The sequence below is a fragment of the Diabrotica undecimpunctata genome, chromosome 5, assembly GCF_040954645.1.
Source record: "Diabrotica undecimpunctata isolate CICGRU chromosome 5, icDiaUnde3, whole genome shotgun sequence".
NCBI lineage: Eukaryota > Metazoa > Arthropoda > Insecta > Coleoptera > Chrysomelidae > Diabrotica > Diabrotica undecimpunctata.
This window is the reverse complement of record NC_092807.1, coordinates 144,924,678-144,942,310: the sequence shown is the minus strand read 5'-3', so window position 1 is coordinate 144,942,310 and position 17,633 is coordinate 144,924,678. Positions and strand designations below refer to the sequence as shown.

The 17,633-nt window shown below is 30.3% G+C and overlaps 1 protein-coding gene across 2 annotated transcripts in view; it reads left to right on the top strand.

The window, feature by feature from the left end:
* clu (clustered mitochondria protein homolog) overlaps positions 1–17,633 on the top strand; it is a 55,717-nt gene that overhangs the window by 4,773 nt on the left and 33,311 nt on the right. For both annotated transcript variants that reach the window (XM_072532935.1, XM_072532934.1), the window contains exons 2-5: positions 4,714–4,880; positions 7,918–8,233; positions 14,435–14,702; positions 17,387–17,616. In XM_072532935.1, the coding sequence (XP_072389036.1) occupies positions 4,714–4,880; positions 7,918–8,233; positions 14,435–14,702; positions 17,387–17,616 (981 nt within the window). The remainder of the gene's footprint in view (positions 1–4,713; positions 4,881–7,917; positions 8,234–14,434; positions 14,703–17,386; positions 17,617–17,633) is intronic.

Genomic DNA, 17,633 nt, shown 5'->3' with positions numbered 1-17,633 from the left:
AAGAATATTCAAATAGCAACTATTTTATATATCTTGCTGGGATAACATTATTTTATTACGTCATCTGAAAATATTAGATATGCAGTGAATAAAATCCATAGCCAAACAAGTGTTTTCCTTAACTAATTTTTGTAAATGTTTCTTTTATGATTCTTTATGGTTTAATAAGCATTTTTTAATTCATTATGTTCAATATCAATAAGCATTAAGTATTAAGCTTTTTTTCATTACATTTGTATCTGATACTATTTTACACTTTAATTGGAGGTTAATGTAAAATATTTATTGTCAGACATTTATTGTTAATATTATACTCATTTCAGTTGGATTGTTCATCATAATATATGTCTGGTGTGTTTGCAAATGTAGTTTCTCTTCTTAATGGCTTTATACCAAGAAGTACGTTCAAAAAAGTATATGTTTTTCGTTCATAACTCTGCAATGTTGTACCTCTATATGCAGCAGTTTTTGCTGAGTACCCTTCAGTAGCTTTATTAATCGATATCCAGTAGTTTTTGCTGAACGGCTTTTAGTGCCATCGTCCCGTTCGTTTGAATTATATATCTGTCGTTGGCCTTTCAGCGGTATTTTCCGTTTGGGAAATTCAAAAAAGTTGTTGGTTGCTATGTCGGGACTGCACAAAGACTAGCGAAGTTGTATAATATTATGCTTTACGAGAAAACAAGGTTGGATAAAAGTGTTGGCATATTTTCGTAATGTGGAAACCAGTTGCTGCTCTTCCAAAAATTGTGCAATTTTTTTCTCATTGCAATATGCAATATTTTTAGTATTTCAAACATATTTTTTTGTTGATTTTCTGACTTATTAAAACTTATTCCGATAATCCATTGTTATTTAGTTACAGTCCATGATTTGTCACAGGTAATGATCCTTCAAGCAAGCGTATTTTTCTGATTTGCCGTGAAAAATTTTGGAATGCATTTGGCACACACGACTCTCATTCCCAAATTCTCGATTAGAAACCAGAACAATCGTAGAACTGGAGCAGCGCCCCGACATAGGACTCCCAGGGTGCAGAGACCCTATTTGAGAGCCGAGACTATACTGATCCGAGAGCTGAAAAATGTCGCATATTTAAGTATATTAATATTTATACGGCATTTTCAGATCACTCGGCCAATAGAAAAATATAAAGATGTTCAAAGGCGGGGCGATGCGCATCAGGGTGCGTATTAGTCAACGACTAAAGCACCAGGATGACAATTAATAGTCTAAGATCTCACTGCAAGATCACTACCTTTATAACGTAGTTAATCAATCTCACATTTTTACATATATTTAAGAATAGGAGAATACATTGATAACATGTTGCCAAGTGGCTGCAAATATTTTTAATTCAATTAATGGACAAACATTTTATTTCGTTCATTTATTTTTTAAATAAAATACGTTGCTCATGACGTATATGCACGTTTTTTGCATAAAATTAATTTTTTTTTTAATATGATTATACAGTGTGACCCATTTAGATTGGAAACACCTCTATAAAATTTGAAGATGTTAACCGATTTTAACCAAATTTTTTTTTAATGTCATGTAATACAAGGTCTATTGCGGGACAAAATATGAAATATTTAGTTAAATTTTCAGGGCATTCTACGATACTTTTTCTTCGTCGAAAATCTAGAATTTGTATTAGCGATGGTTTTATTAAAAAAATTTCTACGCCACTGGATTTAGAGTGGCTTCAAATAACTATGACAAAAATTTCATTAAGATATATTTATTAATAACATACTTATGACAACTTAAAATTTTAAAACTCACTAAGAAAAAAACACTCTGTATTAACGTTAAAAAAACACTCTGTATTAACAGAAACATGGAAACATAATTTTAGTTTAATCCTAGTTGCCTCTACCAATCCACCATCTAATTGGATACATTTGTCGTAGTGTTTATGAATATTTCTAATTACATTTCTTAGTTGTTGGGGAGTAATTTCTGCACATGCCTGTCGAATACTTGCACGAAGTTCGTTTTCGTCTCTTGCACGGGTTTGGCAAACTTTTTGTTTGATAACTCCCCAGAGAAAGAAGTCTAAAATTGTGAGATCTGGAGATCTGGGTGGCCAATCTATCAACGGACTACCCCGGCCTATCCAATGGTTCGGAAAATTTTCATTTAACCATTGCATCACGGTTCTGGCGTAATGAACAGAACACCCATCTAACTGGATATACAAATTTATTCGTTCATTAATTGGGAGCTCATGAATAGCATCCCACAAGTCGGTGTTTAAAAATTCTAAAAAGTTCCGTGAGTTCAAGTTTTCTTCAAAAAAGAAAGGACCAATAACTCGCTCTTTCAGTATACCACACCAGACATTGATTTTTGAGAATACTGGCTTTTACAGTTTATTACCCAATGGGGATTATCTGCTGTCCAATAGCGACAATTCTGTGATGATACTACTCCATTTGTAGTGAAAGTGGCTTCGTCGGTAAATAACGCGTTTTTTAGAAAATTTATATTTTTTAAATATTCCCCTTGGGCCCATAAACAATATTCTAAACGTTTTGCTTCGTCGCCTTCTTGGAATGTGTGTAAGAATTTTGGTTTGTAAGGTTTAATATTATTTACCTTAAGACATCGTCGAATACTCTCTCGAGGCACATTCAAATATAAACTGGCATTCCTTAAACTGGCATTAGGGTTATTTCTGAAATGATCTAAAATGATTTTATCATTTCCTCTTCTTCTTTGTAACGGGTTATTTTTTAAAATTAGTTTTGATACTGCACCATATTCATTAAATGTTCTATTAATTTTGTTTACCGTACCGCAGCTAATATTAGGACGATCCACATGTCTGTTATTAAATATTGTACAAACTTCCCTGGCACTTCTATCGTTATCTCCCAAAAGACGTATAATTTCAATTTTTTCTCTCAAACTTAATCTTGCAGCCATGACACAAAATATTATTAAAAGAATTTGAAGTTAATATTGTTGCAGATATTATGCATAAATTTATGCTAGCACTGAAATTTGTATGACACAAATAATATCAAACAGTAATATCGTTGTCATGGCAACTGAGATTTAAGTTGTAGCATATAAAGTTAATACTAATGTAAGTGCGTTACTTGCATTAAATTTTTATGCTATTTTAAACATTTTTTTGTCTAGTAGTGGTTTATTATTAAAATTATTTGAAAAATAATTAGTTTTATGGTTATCTGTTGATACAGGGTGTTTTTTTTGACTCGCAGCTTAGTGAGTTTTAAAATTTTAAGTTGTCATAACTTCGTTATTAATAAATATATTTTAATGAAATTTTTGTCATAGCTATTTGAAGTCACTGTAAATCCAGTGGCATAGAAATTTTTTTAATAAAAAAAATCGCTAATAAAAATTCTCCATTTTCAACGAAGAAAAAGTATCGTAGACTGCCTGAAAATTTAACTAAATATTTCATATTTTGTCCCGCAATAGACCTTTTATTACATGACATTAAAAAAAAATTTGGTTAAAATCGGTTAACAACTTCAAATTTTATAGAGGTGTTTCCAATCTAAATGGGTCACACTGTATAAGGTTGCCTGAGAAAAAATGGTCGCAAATATTTTTAATTGAATTAATAGCATTTAATTTTTGACCAAAAGTTTTATTTCGTTCATTTATTTTTAAAATAAAATACGCTACTCATGACGTATATGCATGTTTTTTATATAAAATTATTAAATATGATTATATTATAAGGTTGTTTGAGAAAAAATGGTAGCCAATTAAGGTTGCCAGCTTTTAAAAACTCGAGGTATCAAAGATAAAGTAAAATAGAGTTAGCGCGCAACGACACTGGTTTGACAAATGATAATATGTTATTATTAACACACTCTATCGACTCCTGACACTAGCCACGTCAAACAGTGGCATTGCGCGCTAGTTCTCTTTTAGTTTATCTTTGCTACCTTGCGTTTTTAACAGCTGGCGACCCTAATTATAAAAATAATTAAAATAAATTATATTATATAATATAATAAATTATATAAATATAAATTATAATAAATTATAAAATAATTATATAAATTAAATTATAAATATATAATAAAAATAAATTAGCTAATTTGATATAAAAAACATGCATATACGTCATAAGCAGCGTGTTTTATTTAAAAAATAAATGAACCAAGTTTTTGTTAAAAAAATAATTACCAATAATTGAATTAAAACTATTTGCGGCCACTTTTTCACTGCCAACCTCTTATCAATGTATTCTCATATTCGTAAATGTATGTTAAAATCTGAGTTATGAACGTAGTGATCTTGCAGTGGTATATTATACTATCGTATAGAGCTTAGACCTTATTGTGTTTAATTAGCAAAATATTTTATTTTTTGTAATTATTTTTAACAATATTTAGATATTCATATATTCTTTAATTATTTTTTTATATTTAAAAGTGCTGTTTTAAGTATGTTCTTTTAGTTTAATGAGTTTTTGTTCTGTAATAATACATGTCTACTGTGAATTACATTGAAGGTCAATATATTGAATTGAGTGTTCTGAAGCTATTTTTTGTGGCTTTTTAAAGATACTATTTTAATGGGAGTAAGCCACTATTGAAGGTTTAAATAAGTTTATTAACATTTAAATTTCCACTTCGGAAATCGTTTTCAAAATACAAACATCAATAAATTATACAAATTTTGTTTTTCTTTGTAATATTAAATTTAATTCTTTTGTAGATAGCACAGTAACCAAAGAAGAAAGAAGCAAACTGGCCAAAGATGAGGAAGAAAAGGAAAAAGATGAATCTGAGGAAGGAAAAAATAAAGATGAGGTTATTTTTATACAGGATGTTGGTTTCTCTGTGAAAATTATTAGTCCTGGTGCAGAACCGTTTGACATACAGGTAATAAAAATATATGTCTTACATAATATATCAGAAAATAATGACAGATAGAAATAAATGGCATAACAAGTGGATATCTAAAACATATTTGTTTTGTAACTTGAATTTAATTTTCTTTTTATTAAGGAACTAATAAGAATTCTTTAAGGATCCCTAGAGCCATGAAATTTGGTACAGAGGTTTCTCTTAGGTGTTCTATTTCTTCTCATATAGCATTATGCTCTTTCCTCTTCTTGGAGAAAATGTCCCAGTGTCGGGTTCTATTGGATTGTATAGATCTCTTATATACCTCTCTCATATCAGTTGAATTAATTTGTACTTCATGCTGCAGTTTTTTTTATAATTCTTGTATTATTAAAACTACTTTCTCTTTGTAAACTAAACGCTGTTGACTGCTCGTTTCACAGGACATTTTTCTTTACTTAAATCGTTTTTTCTTTCTTTTTTTTCTTTTTGCCTTCTATTTTCTTTCTACAGGGTGGTCCTTAAGTAATTGTACAAACAAAAACCGTAGATTCTGCACTTTAAAATATTACGATTTAAGCCAACTTGCTTTAATAAAATGTTGATATTAAGAAAGATACAGGGTGTTAAAGTGGAAATTAAAAATTTTATTTTTCTCTATAACTTTTACGTTTGTAAATATTTTTGGACTAAAATTTACAGTTGGATGCTTTTGAGTAGGATAAATTATAATTTTATATATATTTTAATGTAACTAATAGAGGGCACAACATATGCCACATGTGTGGCATAAATTTGCGCTTAACTTTTTTGCTCTTTAAGTTAGCTCTATTTGTATCAAAAAATTTTAAAGATACATTATTTCTACAAAGAAAAGGTATACTTGTTAGTAACCTGAAAATTTAACCGTTTTCGAGATAATCGCATTTTATAAGTCAGCTGCATAATAATTCTTAGTTTGATATTTGTGTTTATTAGTTTATTCTTATTAATTCTTATTTTATTCTTATTAAAACAACTCGAAAGATGATAATGTAACATCATCACAAAATGCTTTGTTATGTGTGCTAAATGTCTTATTGGAGAAAATATTCTTCATCTTCTTCTTTAGGTGCCGTGTCCGTATTCAAACGTTGGCCGTCATCATGTTTACAATTTCCCTTTTCTATCGCTTCTTAAGTTCCTATAATGGCGTTGTATTACTTTTTCTCAATTATAAAATGCTGAAAACCCAAAATATGTGGTTTATGCAAGATGGTACACCACCACATTCTAGAGAGAAGACAGCTAGAACATACTTAAATACAACTTTTCTAAACGTTGGATTGGTCGTGATAGTCATATTTCTTGGCAATGTGGTGAGATATTGATATAATTATTTAATTCATAAAAAATCAGAAAAGAATACTTATTATTTATTACATAAATTGTTTACCCATTTTTATTAGGACAAATAGAAACTAGAGCACAGGTATTGAATAACACATATGTGTTTTGTTTCATAATACTTTTGCTACAAATCTAAACTTAAAAACTCAGCATTTTTACCAAAACATCAACGTTGGCCTAATAACCGATATTTTTATAAATATAGTAAACACACAGGCAATTTGGTTCAGCATAATATTAGTTCGTTAGTAAATCATAACAGTCCATTTGTTTGAGATGTAGTTATAGTTACTCGTAAGCTGTAACGTAATCATATAAATAAGTAATGTCATCATAGGTTATTCCATGTGTATATAAGTAACCAATAAACGAGATACATCACAGTTTAATACATTATTTAATCTCTGAGACAAATAAGATGTAGTTCCATAATATACCATAAGATTTGGATATGTATCCAAAAGAATATATTCATCCATTATACATAATAGCCACCACATAGCCCAGAATTTAATCCGCTTGATTTTGGTATATGGGGCGCATTAAAACAACATGTCTATAAGAATCCCAACATTCGCAACAAACTATGGGAAGAAATAAGCACTTTCTTTAGAACCAATGATGCTATTTAATATGAGACGATCTTTTATGGAATATATTGACAAATGAATTAAAGAAAATGGTGGACATATCGAACACTTACTTTGACAAAAAGTTATGTTATTTAGTTCAACTATTTCTTAATTTGGTTTGTAAACAAAATGTTTTGATTATGACTTTAATTTAACATAAAACGTAAAATGTTTGAATGTAAAATCCTATTATTCTGTTATCTGATATATTAATTTTATTTAATATTTTGTTAACTATTAACTTTAGTAAAAGGTATTTTATACCAAAATTCAGAAGTATTAATGTTTTTGTCTATTTTTTCTTCGTTGCCTGGAGTAATTGTCTTAAACCAGAATTATGCAGCTGATTTGTAAAATGCGATTATCTCGAAAACTGTTGAGTTTTAAAGTTATTAACGGGTATACCTTTTTTTTGTTAAAATAATGTATCTTTAATAGTTTTTATTCCAAATACAGGTAGGTAACTTAAAGATCAAAAAAGTTAAGTGCAAATTTATACAACATATGTGGCATATGTGGCACCCCCTATCAGTTATATCAAAGTGGGCATCAAATTATAATTTCTTATATTTAAAAGTACCTAGCTGTAAATTTTTATACAAACATGAAAGTTATAGAAAAATAAAATTTTAAATTTGCACTTTCAGCACCTTGTATCTTTCTTAATATCAATATTTTATTAAAGCAATTTGGCTTAAATCGTAATATTTTAAAGTGTAGAATCTACTGTTTCTTTTTGTACAATTACTTAAGGACCACTCTGTATATATATTTTATGATATTCTAAAATATATAATTGCTTTTATATTCCTTTAATTTTAGACTTATTTTTCTTATTTTTAAAAAGGCATATTTTGTTTATTTCATTGCTTATATATTATGTTTCTTCGTCGGCTTTCTTCTTTAGTAGAAGTTTTAGCTGTAAAGATCTGTTTCTTATAAAAAAATATTGTTAGGAAAGTGATAATTATAATGCCGCTCTCACTGTTTAATTTATTATAATTAGAATTATTTTAATTTTCAATTTCTTTTATTTTATTATCAACTTGTAGGTTTCAAGTATGGAACTAGTTCAAGAAATACATCAGTTACTCATGGATAGAGAAGATACCTGCCATCGCACCTGCTTTTCTCTACAATTGGACGGAAATACATTAGACAATTTCGCAGAATTAAAAAATATTGAAGGTTTGAAAGAAGGGTCTATAATAAAAGTTGTAGAAGAACCGTACACGATGCGTGAGGCGAGAATACATGTTAGACATGTAAGAGACTTACTAAAATCGTTGGATCCCGCTGATGCATACAATGGCGTTGAGTGCAATTCTTTAAGTTTCCTAAATACTATTACTCAAGGTGATATTTTAGGTAAGTGTATGATTATAATTGAGAAATTACAACCGATAAATAGCAATATAATATAAAAACCAGAGACATACAAAATGACAGAATCATAATTAACTAATGGTTTTCCGGGTTTGGACCAGGCCTTTTGGACATGAGCCCGTGTCACAGTTTCACTGCCCAGGCATTCTTCAAGAGAAGATAAGGTTGTTTACCATGGTTACTTCGGTACTAAATGTAAACAGAGGCGAACAACAACAACTGATGGGGAGATTTACACAGAGTAACTCAACTCTGTAGCATTTTTTTGTCTACTCTTTATATCATAAATTTCATAAGGTTTGATTTAATCATTTAATCATCACATTTAATACTTTGAAAATTGCGTCTTAAAATCTTCGGAGAGAATAATAAAAATCTAACAGAACTTGAGTTAATTCTTTTGTTGTCCAAAATGGCGCTTGGGCGCTAAACCTATACAGGTTTATTGTATGTGACAACTTAATGTATCCAGAGGTGAAACATGAATTCCTCGAAACCGCTCGGTTACGTGTCGTATACATCTGGTTAAACGAATCATCGCCTCGAAAATGAAATACCCTGTATTGTGGTAGTCTTCTGCCGTTTCATGCTCTAAGAAAGTCGTTAACCTTTTGCCCAACCCCTTAATCTTCTGAGGACCATTTCTCCAGCTGTCGGTAGCCCTGACCCTTCTTCCCACTGAGGTTGTTTACCACAATCTTTCACAGGGTTGCTCAGGTTACTGGGGTTCATCACCACCAAGTGCAGGTGAGAGTCTATTGTATGCATAGGGTAAGATCATGATTGATCACATTGTAAGAGTATGTACACTTTTTCGCTTACTTTTTCTAGATAGGAACTTGTATCAAGAATGACATTAGATGTTAGCAACAATTTCTTCAGTTAAAATTTTTTAAAACCTGTAGTTTTTCTAGGTTTTTATTTATGATAAAATATGATTTTACAAATACCCTGTGCTGATATTTTGTATTAATACGATTTATGTAATCTTAATATTGACGAGCACCTTGTAATTTAGCATACCTAAATTAAACACATAAGCTACAAAATATTCTTTTTCATATATATATATATATATATATATATATATATATATATACAGTAGACTCCCTCTATAACGAGAACTGAAATGGCAGACTAATTACCTCGTTATAAGCGGATCTCGTTATATCCAACAACAATATTTTGCATACATATGAATATGTAGTTTTCTAAAACATTAACTTTCTATAGTGAAGCCATTCGGAGCAATATAAGATGCTAATAAATATTGTTTGAATGGCGTTTTTAAAACAAAGTTGTTTACTTTTATTGTCAATGAAATGCATTAAAACAGAAAAGAGTTGTTTACTTTGACTGCCAATGATATACGTTAAAACAAAAAATCTGTATTCTGTAAATATGTATAAAGCATATAAAGTTATTTTGTCATTTTTGACTGCTTTAAATTGTCCAGTATTCTATCTATCATATTTTCTAAAGATGTGAAACAGTTTTATGCTTCTTCATTTGCGTTTTGTCTTGGATAAAGTTTCTGACAACCTTTAAAACACTTCCCACATCTTGTCTATTAGGACCCATATTATTAGGTGTGAATGGTCAACTCAATACAATGACACTTGTGAATCATGAATTTTACATTTCCGACTAAGAATCATAAATTGTAAGAAGTTTATTGCGGGCGGCCCGCAGTTAAAAAGGGTATTTATTTATAGCTACGGCCGGGCCAAAACGTAAAAAACACCTTTTTCAATCTTATTTTCTCTCGTTATAAGCAAATTTACCTCGCTATAAAGGGTTATAGTTCAATAGAAATTTCACGGGACATCTAATGTACCTCGTTATAAGCGAAACCTCGTAATAACCGTGTTCGTTATAAAGGGAGTATAATATATATATATATATATATATATATATATATATATATATATATATATATATTGTTATGTTTCTCCTTTTCCAACCAAAGAAAAATAAATAAAAAAATCCATCGAAATAAAATTTTAAGATATCAATATAAACAAATTGTATATAGTAATTTAAGATAAGATTTAGTGTAGATAAGAATAGAAATTTGTTTGGCAAACGACCTTTTTCCGTTTCAAACAAAATTATCAAAAAAACCTTTGTTTAGAATTAGAAGACATTTTACCTGCAAGTTAATCTTTTCATTGTTTGTATAATCGAGTATTAAATGACCATATTCTAATCTTTTGAAATATATATAAATTCTGTATTGACAAAACCAATTTTAAAGTAAGCTATTTAGTTTTTCTCTGAAACCGAAATTAGGCTTTTCCAAAATCATGGTAAACACAATTTGAGCTTTTGATTGAACGGTCGTTTTTAAATGGGAATTTGTGAGCCGATCATGAGAAGGGAAAGGCAGTTATAATTTGGTCATCGAAGGAAACAGTCGATTGTCTCAAGATAGGGTGTGGTTCGTGAGTTGGATACCGGCATTGTGAAAAGAATTGAATAGTTTTGCAGAAGGAGATAGCAAGTAGATTGAAAGAGGTCCTTGTATATACCGTTGGCATTTTGTGAAGATTTGTGAAAGTAGTTTTACGACATCAAGTTGACAAAAGGAGGTCCTTGTGTCATTAATAAGTAGTTGAGTTTTTGGAGAAGTTCATCAGGTGTTTTTGGTTAGTGCAGCAGGTTTGCAGAGACGTTAGGAATGAGCCTAGGTGCCAAAAAGGAGAGATCACATCGTTGAGGAGACTGGATTTTTCTGGGTATGTTCCAACATACAACTCAATAAGAAAATAAGCTGTAAGTGTTTTGTAAAATTGAATTTTATATCTGTGAAGGATCGGTTTGACATCATGGTCATTATCATTCAAATTTAAGAACTGAGGTTTTGTTAGGCTAATCAAAAGTTTAAAGTTTTGTTGTTTCTTGTTTCAAGTAAAGAAAAATTTAAGTAAAATTGGTTTTCACTTAATATAAATGTATGTAGATTTAAAATCTTATTATTATAAAAATTTGATTTATTTTCTTGTATGCTGATTGATAAGATAACGACAGAATTTGATAATTGTTTTATTCGTTCATATAAAATAAAGAAACGTAAATTTTTGTAATATAATATTTTTTTTATTTTTTCTTCTCTATCCCGATAAAAGACAACTAGAAAATCTTTGAATCCATCGAACACAGGTAATATAAGGAGTTTATTTTATTTTTGATAACAAATAAGTTATATTTTTTTATTGGCTCAATAAACTAAGATTAAATTCAAAATAAACAATCATAACAATATATATATATATATATATATATATATATATATATATATATATATATATATATATATATCCTTTGAAATATTTCATTGTCATCTGATCCTTTATTATTAAACATAAATATGAGTGGTATGTTCTTGTTTTCAATAACACATTCTTGTGATACTATTTAATATCTTTAAGAGTAAACATATGGGTGGTATGTTCTTGTTTTCAATAATACATTCTTGTGATACTATTCGATATCTTTGAGAATGATAGTGGTGTGGTATTTGCATTTTGTAATTTGCAATTGCTAGTTTAAAAAATATTTTATTGACAATTCGATCTTGAGCACTGAGTCTCTTTTCTTTTATTTATTGGCATTCGCAGTAGTGATTCAGCCAATAACAATTTTATTATATATTGTTTACAATTTTATTACAATACCTTAATTCTAACTAATCTATACTAAAAATACAATTGTATAATTAAAACCGTTTTGCTTTGATGTCATGAGAATGTTAAATTTTTGGTATAAAAAATATTCAGAGTCATGTATATTATGCATAAAGCTAAAACATAGAATCTATATCCCCTTTATCTCAACAGTGTTTATAGCTTTCAGAAATTAGCACTCTTATTTTGTACATATGTTTCGGAAAGCATGACTAAATGTCATACTCCTTTTAATTTCAATAGTCTGATCAAAGGGAAAACCTTTATCTGTTTTTTTTTCTGGTAATTTTGCCAATTAATGTAGCTACTCTGTCATAAAATTCCTCTTATACAATTTTCATTAAAAGGTGAAGTATACCTACAGGCATTTATTTCCATTTTCCTAGAATGTTTTGTTCCTGGTAGAGCACCATTTTGTATAACTGTCTTTTGCTTTTTGTTTTAAACGTTTTTTGGGCGGGCCATGATTTCTTGATATTTTACTTAGTCTGATAGTCGAATATTCATTATAAATTATTAACATTTAACTAATTTAACCGATGTGAGAATATTGCAATCATCATCCCACCGTGGTGAAGCGGGCCGAATTAGCTTTAAAGAGTTATATTCAACTATAGAAATTTGAGCTGCTGAATTGCCAATTGGCTTTTTTTAAGATTTCGTTTGCTTTTTCGCAAAATACTGTTTTTTTCAATCTGAGTAAAAGTCAAGAACATATAACATAATACTTACATATTACATATATATATATATATATATATATATATATATATATATATATATATATATATATATATGTATATATATATATATATATATATATACTGAAAAAGCGATAAACGCTTGTCATCAACGCTGATCAAATAGAATACAAAACTCAAATATTTGGGTGTGCAGCGGAAGATAGGACAAAGAAGTACTCTTTTTTAGTTAACCAAGCTTTCGCAAATCTTTATTTGCATCATCAGGGTGCTACAATAAACAAAATTAGTACAAAATACAGAAAAGAATTATTTTGCATCTTACACTAATTGAGGTTAGTTGTCTTGATGTTTATTAAATGAAATGTGCAACTCATTTGATCCCTACAAATGATGGCGAAAACTATCCAAAATTGTTTTTAAAAAAACGTTCTTTAACAAATACATATTTAAAACACTTTAAAACACATATACAAGAACACTCAAATAAAATTATGTTAAAATAATTAAATTAAATTAAATTAAATTTTATATTATGACATGTTCTGTAATTATTTTAACATAATTTTATTTGAGTGTTCTTGTATATGTGTTTTAAAGTGTTTTAAATATGTATTTGTTAAAGAACGTTTTTTTAAAAACAATTTTGGATAGTTTTCGCCATCATTTGTAGGGATCAAATGAGTTGCACATTTCATTTAATAAACATCACGACAACTAACCTCAATTAGTGTAAGATGCAAAATAATTCTTTTCTGTATTTTGTACTAATTTTGTTTATTGTAGCACCCTGATGATGCAAATATAGATTTGCGAAAGCTTGGTTAACTAAAAAGAGTACTTCTTTGTCCTATCTTCCGCTGCACACCCAAATATTTGAGTTTTGTATATATATATATATATATATATATATATATATATATATATATATATATATACATACACCAGTATTTAGGCGTTACGCCCTTCCGGTAGGGATCTATGGAGGAGTATCACCGAGCCGCAAGCACTTATCTCTTGCTGTACTGCACCACCATAGGCCCATCAGACACCAGCATATTCTAGTCTAAGCCGCAGATTCATCTAGAATTTTAAACTGCTGCGTTAGCCTTTTTATTTTTTTGTACACCGAGCTGGGACTCGAAACCCACATCCACTGAACCATTCGACAGTGAAGCGAATGAGAATCGGCCGCCTAGCCCGCTTGGCTATCTGACCGACATATTACAAAATAATTTAAAATTAAAGTGTCAAAAATAATGACCAAGATATCTTAACACATTATTTAAATTTCTAAATTTCATTATTAAAAAATATTTAAAATTCAATATTTCTTAAACAGCAAATTTTTCAATTTTGTTGGGCTGTGATATCATTCCTGTTCTACCATGCAAGTTAAATGTTTATTTGTATTCCAGTTCTTCCTTCTTTTTCTTTTCTCAGATGAAAGTATTTGCTTCGTTGTGTAGTTGCAGCAATCTGCTGATTCGTCTGTTGTGTCTTTATTTTGCTGTGTAATCACACAGCATACTCTTTCTTCTGACAGACTAAATAATTAAATATCATTCTGAAATAAAAAGAATATACAAATTTGAGTATTTTACATCTTTAGATATATAGTGGACATTGGCGTCGCCAATGATCGAATTCAAAATTTACTAGAATTCATGATAAGCACATGATTTCGGCTATATTTCACCACTTACGTCGCGTGATTTTGGATGAATAATTTCATTTAATAGTTGCCAGACTATAGCAATATTTAAAATCAATGTAATTTTTTTTTCGTATTTCAGAAAAGAAAAAGATGCGCCCAGAAAGTGTAGATTGTACGCCTCCTGACTATATTATGCCAGATAGCAAAGAAAGATCTCTAACTGCTCTACAACCTCAGATTAAAGAACAAAAATCACCTCAGTGTATCAAAGTTTTGACAACTTCAGCGTGGAATCCACCACCCGGACATAGAAAAATTCATGGAGACTTGATGTATTTGTATGTTGTCACTTTAGAGGAAAAGCACTATCATATTTCAGCTTGTTCACGTGGATTTTATATTAACCAGTAAGTTTTCAAATCTTATGTGTGTTTACCACTTTCTTTCACTGTAATTCTGCATTTTCCAGATTTTTTTTCATCAGTTCAATAATTTAGTTTCTATTCCAATCATTCGGGAGTTTTTTCTTGAGAGAGTAACCGGGGAAAATGTCATATTTGCTTCGGTGTTGTTAATATCTGTTTTAATTTCTTGGTTTGTGACTATAGTCACACTTTTTTATGACTATTTGTGCTTTACTCTTTTTTACGAAACTATTAATAATAATGCTTAGATATATTTGCAGAGTGTACGGTATATTCTTCATAATGATGTATTTAATTCTACTAATTAGTAATAGTAAGTAAGTAATAGTAAGCTCTCTCTATAACGAGAACTGAAATGGCAGACTAATTACCTCTTTATAAGCCAATTTCGTCATAATCAGACAACAATAATACTGTGCATACATATGAATATGTTATGTAGTTTTCTAAAACATTAACTTCCTATAGTGAAGCCATTCGGAGCAATATAAGATGCTAAATATTGTTTGAATGGAGTTTTTGAAAAAAAGTTGTTTACTTTTATAGTCAATGAAATACATTAAAAAAAAAAAGAGTTGTTTACTTTTATTGTCAATGATATATGTTAAAACAAAAAATCTGTACTTACATTTTTTTCCAATTACATTAAAAAAGCGTATTTACTGTTTAAAGCGTATTTTCAAAGATAACATAAACTATTGCTTCTGAAAATGGAAGAAGTCTGTCATTTTTGACTGCTTTAAATTATCCAGTATCATTCTATTTATCATATTTTCTAAAGATGTGAAACAGTTGTATGCTTCTTCATTTGCGTTTTGTATTTGGATAAAGTTTCTTACAACGTTTAAAGCACTTTCCACATCTTGTCTATTAGGGCCTTCTTGCGTATATTCAACGCGATTGTCTTCTCCATCTTTATCACTAACGATAACGCGCTCTGTCGGCGGATTTATTACTTCCGTGATAATTTCACTATCCGTCGGAAGATCACAAACAATGACGTCATCATCAATGACAATGAATTCAGTTGTTCAGTTGAGTCAAACTCGTCATCATTGTTCAGTTGGGTTCTTTCTTGACTTTGCTGTTGTAACCTCAACCACTCTGCTACAGGATATTCATCTTCTTCGTTTTCTACCTCAGTCTCTGTCCACCCCGCATGACCGAAACATTTTCTGATATTTTTTTTTATCTACGAGTGTCCATGCTTTGTCGATGAAATTTATGGCATCTAATAAAGTAACGCAGGATTCACTACAGTTTTCCAAATTATTCACGATCCGCTTAACTAAAAGTTTTCTGTAGTGAACTTTTAAGGGACCTTGTGATGCCCTGATCCATCGGTTGCAGAGCAGATGTGCAATTTGGGAAAAAAAAAAGAAGTTGAATGTTTTTTAAACCGTTAACTTTCGGATGGGCTGTACAATTGTCAACAATTAAAAGAATCTTTCGATGTCCCAACTCTGTGTCCCACTTCAAAAGTTCTCCACTAAAAATTGATGCTGTCATCCGCGATTTTATATTAAATTTATATGTGACAGGAAGCTGATTCACACCTCTGAAACATCGTGGTTTTGAGATTTCCCAGTGACGACTAACTTCCTTTTTTCGAACCGGACAGTTACGTTCATTTTTGAATTTGGGGGTCTTATCTGGAGTAAGTTTAAAAAAAGTCCGAGCTCATCGGCATTGAAAACATGTTCGTCACTGTAATTTTGTCTTATTGTAGGCCATGACTTCAACCAGTTGTCTTTGTCGGTGACTTTTTTGGAAACACTCTGCTTTACCGCAAATTTTTCCACACGTAATTTCGTGCCTGGCCTTATCCGCCCACTCGATGCTTTAAAATTCTCATCACCACTTAGCGCCTGCGAAAACTGTGTTGTTTCTTGAATCAGTGGTCCACTTATTGGAACATTCGCAGCCCTGTTTATAGTAAACCATTTGACCATTGCAGTATCGAGCTCATTATTAGTTGGGGCACGTAGTTTTTCCGATTTAGCGGGAAAAGACGAACCTGCTTCGAAAATCTTGTGTTTATTTTTGAGCATGGTAGATAGAGTTGAACTTGAAATCCTCTTTCACGACAAACTTTCTTCTTACCGTTCTCAACATCTTTAAGGATATTAATTTTTTATTTTAAAGTAAATGCTTTTCTTTTAGAAGTCATAGTGTATAATCTATGTGACTATGTAATCTATAACACAACTTTCCGAAAGCACAATCAGGAAAGAAACGATAAACATCTATGACAAAAACAACTGTGAAGTGAAATTCTGGTGAAGTTTGTTTCATTTGTCATGTTTTTAAGCCTCTTTACCTAGCTTATTAGGTGCGAATGGTCAAACCCCTACACTGACACTTGTGAATCATAAATTGTAAATTTCCGACAACACAATATCGGTCGGTAGATTAAACAGAAGAAGTTTATTGCGGGCGGCAGTTAAAAAGGGTATTTATTTATAGCCATGGCCGGGCCAAAAACGTAAAAAACACGTTTTTCGATATTTTCTCTCGTTATAACCAAATTACTCTCTATAGAGGGTTATAGTTCGATAGAAATTTCACAGGACATCTAATGTACCTCGTTATAAGCGAAACCTCGTAATAACCGGGTTCGTTATAGAGTTCGTTAAATTAAAAAATAATTTATTCTTTAATTTTAGATCAAGTGCTGAAGAATTTAACCCGAAAGCAGCTTCTCCTAGTCATTTGTGCCACTCACTGATAGAACTTCTTAACCAGATTTCGCCTCAGTTCAAAAGAAACTTTGCACTGCTTCAGAAAAAAAGAAGTCAGCGACATCCTTTTGAAAGGGTAGCTACTCCTTATCAGTTATATGCCTGGACTGCCCCCACTATGGATCACACTTTGGACGCCATCAGGGCAGAAGACAGTAAGTTTTAATTTCCC